At 32.7% G+C, this 5,042-nt stretch overlaps 1 protein-coding gene across 2 annotated transcripts; it reads right to left on the reverse strand.

The window, feature by feature from the left end:
- Nucleotides 1-279: 279 nt before the first annotated feature.
- polr3gla (RNA polymerase III subunit GL a) lies at nt 280-4,468 on the reverse strand. Of its 2 annotated transcripts, XM_073858171.1 has the most exons (8): nt 4,204-4,468; nt 3,705-3,820; nt 3,288-3,420; nt 3,016-3,081; nt 2,880-2,936; nt 2,702-2,772; nt 1,017-1,148; nt 281-898 (listed from the first exon to the last, which is right to left on the reverse strand). In XM_073858171.1, the coding sequence occupies exons 2-8, from the start codon at nt 3,816-3,818 to the stop codon at nt 812-814; spliced, it is 660 nt and encodes a 219-aa protein (XP_073714272.1). In that variant the 5' UTR covers nt 3,819-3,820; nt 4,204-4,468; the 3' UTR covers nt 281-811. The 2 variants fall into 2 exon arrangements, with proteins under 2 accessions (XP_073714271.1, XP_073714272.1); XM_073858170.1 differs by lacking the exon at nt 4,204-4,468 and having other exon boundaries at nt 280-898; nt 3,705-3,830.
- Between the last annotated feature and the right edge of the window lie 574 nt (nt 4,469-5,042).

The raw sequence follows: 5,042 nt of genomic DNA on the forward strand, positions 1-5,042 counted from the left end.
CAACGGCCTGCACTAGTAGTTTTCACTTTGCTTAAAGTGGTTGCCAAATGCAAAAAGGTTCAAACTTTTATTCATTAAAGTTCATTACCTTGAGAGAAACAAACATAATGACTGATATTTTTATGCAAAAAAGCAGCATGAAGTTAAAACTTGGCTTTTTTAAATCTCAGCATATGTGCAAGTCTTACACTGAAGGGAAAGCTCGCCACCTGCTGGATATGATCATAACACTTTACCACATTTGCACAAAGACTAAAAAACTGGAAACTGTTGAATATACTCATACAATTGTCATTTTTATTTCAAGTTTTTATCAGGTGTAAACAAAAAACATTTTTAAATGTTCTAGTGTCTTCACGTTTATAACAAAAGGGAATGATGACTCCACTTTAAGCTGATCCACTTGAATATTAAAAACAATTTTGACCAATAACCTTTCCAAAATTACAACAATAATAATAATAATATTGATATAAAAGTGCAGTGTGAGATTGTCTCAGTGGTTTCAGAAATATTACCTCATGCAAGCGGAAAAGCAGCTGTATGTATATTCACTATTATTGCTTAGTATAGTATGCAGCCAGTTTAGAAATGACAAAGTCTTAGTAGCAGCGCTGGCTGTCTTTTACTTAATACAGTTGCTAATGAAATCACACTTAAGTTACTTATTCATTATTCATGAACCACATTCGTACTGAGCAAGGATAGCTCGATTTAAGACACTTCTTGATAAAATATTTCTGTAAAATTAACACCATATGATGTAGCACTCCAGAACTCACTAGATTAAAATTAAATTCAATAAAACATGCTAATAAACAGCTTCATCCATATTGTCATCACTATCTCCTCCGAACTCTTCTCCATTGTCAAAGTAAGACATGATGTAGTCTGTCTCCTAAAACACAGCAGATTAAAAATGCTTTAATGTTATTTTTTATCATCTTTATCACCACAAAAGAGAGTAGGGTAAATTAAATGATAAGGATAGTTTTAATAAAAAATATTTTTCTTACATCTTCAAGTTCTTCTTCCTCATAGTCTTCATCCACATCTGGCTCATCTTCCTCATTTTCCTCTTTTTTCTTCTTCTTCTCCTCCTCCTCCTCTTCCTCAGAATGCTGCTCCTGCTCTTTCTTCTCAAGTGTCTGTGAATCATTTATCCAATATTATTACTTTGTAATTATGGACCACTTGTAAACATTGCTTTGTGCACAATGCTTATTGTTGGCTCTTAGGTAACAATGTTAAACGCTAATTTAATTTTAAGTTGCATTGGAAAACAAATCTCTGCTAAATGAATAAATGTAAATGTACTACTAAAATGTATTGCAAGATGAATTAGCAGCAATAAAAACTGCATATAAGGAATAATACAAAATAAGAGATTAGGAGAGTTGAGATATTCAACAAATCATCATTTTGAGTAACAGTAATTTCAACAGGCTTGTGCACAATTCAGAATTTCAGAATTGGCCTCCATTCAATTCATAAATTGGAATTTGAATTGAATTGACTCCGCCCAACAGGAAGAGGAAGTTGAATTGGAATGACAGGAAGTGGAATTAAATTCATGGCAATTCAAAGAAATTCCAGTCACACAACAGAAAGAATCTAACATACATTCAGTGTTAGGAAAGTTACTTTGGAAAACTGTTTGGCAACCATTTTAAATACTTGATTAAAGTAAAGCATTCTGGGAAATGAAGTCATGGTCAATCTTGTTCCACAAAATTTCAATTACAAAAAAATCAAACTTAATTATTTGTTATGTGACTAGAGTTTTTAACATTAATTGCTGAGGGAAAACATTTCCTGTTAATGTAATCTGTAAAAGTAATTTAAACTTATATAATTTCTAGAATATGCAATGCAATCATATCTGACATATACTGTAAAGCTTCATTTTAACACTTCACTTATAATATGTATATGAATTTCTTTGAATTTCTATTGAATTGCAATTCTGCTTCCTTTAATTCAAATTCGAATTGTAATTCTAGATCCTGTTTTAACATCAATTCAAATTCAATTCAAATTCAAGAATTGAATTGGAATTTAGGAGTCATTCTTAATTCAATTCTGAATTGTGCACAAGCCTGAATTTCAAACATTCACAGTTTATTTTACATTTAAAGCCACACTATGTTGGATTTTCACCACTAGAGGCCGCTATTACACAATAACAAAAACTAATGCAAAACGAATGCGAAGCTTATGGTTTTTACCATCCAGAGACTAATCATGTTTACAGATAAGGTTATGAATACATGTTTTTTGTACGTTTGATCGCATTATTTATGCTATCATAATGATTTATCTGCAAGCTGCCACTTCTGCATTTATCCACTTGTGTTGCCATAGTTTCTACAACCAGAAAGTAGGGATAGCACGGATATTAAGTCACTTAAAGGGGGGAAATTAAAAATTAGATAAGGGACGAGTCATTATTTAAAACAGTAATTTTTCTAGATGTACAAATCCTTGAGAACGTTTGGGATAATGTAAATACTGCATTAAACATTTCACACTGTGCTAGTAGTTTTGGGATATTTTATTACAAATATCTTACATATTGTGGCTTTTAAATGTAATACAAGTGCAGTAACTATTTCAAAAATATTATATGACAGAAATTTAATCCTAGAGAAATGTGTGTATCACAATATATTAAATAATCATGGTTTCTGTGAAATCTTACCTCTAGTTTTTTAAGAACCTCTTCTTTGCCCACAGCTTTTTTGGGTTTTTGCTTGAGTTGTGGTGTGGCACCTATGAGCAACAGTATTATAGTTCAACATATAGGACCAATAGCACATTTCAACTGGCATTTGCATTATTATCAAGACAATATGCAATGATAAAAACATTTCTCTCACTTGTTTTCAGAGGTTTCCGTACTTTAATGCAAAGTTCTTTGGGCATTCGACTCCAGTCTAGAAATGAAGTAAAACACTTAAAACGTGTGTCGAATCCTTGATTCATTGAGAGTTAATGTGCATTTCTGTTGCTTACCTGGATTCCATTCAATGGTGTTGTTTTTTGGTTCACCTTTTTGGTATTTATCAGAGTACCGCGCCACATCTAGATAAAAAGAAAAGCAAAAATGAGCTGTTTTACAACAATCCAGGTCAGATGGGTCTTTAATTGCCTTTGAATATTTTAGTCGACTCCCACACTTCAAATGCAAATTTAGACAGTATGGAAATCAATCATTGCCTTTGTGCTCAAAATGGCTCAATCTTTTTGCATGACGTGGATCCCTCCCCCCCAATCTTTCTCAGTCTCATCTTTCTTTGCTTTGGCCGCTCTGATGTGGAAAGGCAGATTCTTACTGGAGGCTCTCAGCTCCTGTTTAAGAGCGAGCATATACTCCACTTCTTCACCTGTATGAAGCGGCACTGGCCTAAACTGCATCGGCTAAAATCACAGAAACAAATGTCACATATATAATGATATACAAATAATAAAGTAAAGAATATGAAGCCATGCATACTACATGATATGACTTAGGTAGCAGGGAGAGCTATTATTTTACCTAAACAAATACACACTAGTACACGCATACACATACTGTATTTACTTAAATTGGCTAGTTATTTGACATGACACTTATTTTGAAGAAATATAGCACAATAAATGTGTAATAGCAATGTGAAAGACAGTGTAATGATAGTTGAATAACTATTAAAAACTTAACTTACAGGAAAAAGTGGAGAAGGTGTATGTGTGGATGTGGGTAAAGATTCTCCTCTCCCGAAACCCAGTGAGTCCACATTAAAAGTAAACTGGTTTCTTCCTCGACCTCTGCCTGCCATAACTGTAGACATAAGAATCAGAATATGTGTAACAGACCATTATTACATTTACTCTTATAGAGTTTGACTTAGCAGTTGCTGACCCTAAACAAACATAAATAAGAAAAAAGTGATTCTCAAAATCACAAAAAGAAGTGCAAATAAATACACATTACTGTATAATAAATGTAGATAAACAGAGAAAGATGTAAGCTAGACTGGATAATAGTGATAATAAATGATCTTTCTGAAATATGTTACAAACCAATTTTTAGATTGCATTATTAGTAAATACTTTGTTAAATTAGGTAATAAATTAGTTAAAAGTTGCGATTGACCATAACAAGGATGAGTAGACAATTTTATTTTAAGCAATTATTTTTAAATTAGGCAATGAACAGCTTACCTTTTAATGTGCTTCGCCCTCGAAAGACCAAAAATGATATAAGAGTCACTCGGCTGCACTACTTACGGCTTGAACACGTGGGTAACTGTGTTTACATCCGGCACATGTACACGATAGGTCCGCCTCAGTTTACTGTCCCTGCAGAAACATTCTTCATATGAAAAGTTCCTACTGTATAACAGCGCATGTGGTATTTATTACATTTGTATTACAGTTGTTATTAAGGTATTACAGTACAACGTCAACATGCTGTGAATATGAATACAAGCAAGATGTATTATATAGGTGTAAGATGTAAATAAGTTATAAGGCAGAAAGTTATTGTATAAAATAGAGGGGGCTTGTATGAATACTAAGTAGAGATGTAGGGTGCCATAGGTTTGTATTGTAAGTTACACCGGTTCTTGAAATGAATAGTTTTAAACAAGTCAGCTGCTTTATTGTCGTTTCAACCAGTGCAGTACACAGTAAAATGAAACTCCAGGACCATATGGTGCTATTATGAAACACTGAACGACACAGAGCTAGGACTAATAAAGTAAACATTTTACCCTAGCTACATGAAGTGCATGTGTGCAAGCTAGTGCAAACAGACAAAAGACAAGACGAATAAAATCCGAACAGTACAGTTTGTACAAGTTCATTAATATGCAAGAAAATAAACAACTAAAAAAATAAAAAAGCCAAAGAAAAACCAAAAAAAAAATGGCATATGTATTATGCCTTCCAAGAAAATAGAAAGAAAAGAAAGAGAAAAAATAAATTATTATTTAATGATAGAATAAGGATGATTTTGCCATCATCCTAAATGATTGGCGTTATAAAATCTGTTCACACTT

Source organism: Misgurnus anguillicaudatus, chromosome 20 (assembly GCF_027580225.2).
Source record: "Misgurnus anguillicaudatus chromosome 20, ASM2758022v2, whole genome shotgun sequence".
NCBI classification, from domain to species: domain Eukaryota; kingdom Metazoa; phylum Chordata; class Actinopteri; order Cypriniformes; family Cobitidae; genus Misgurnus; species Misgurnus anguillicaudatus.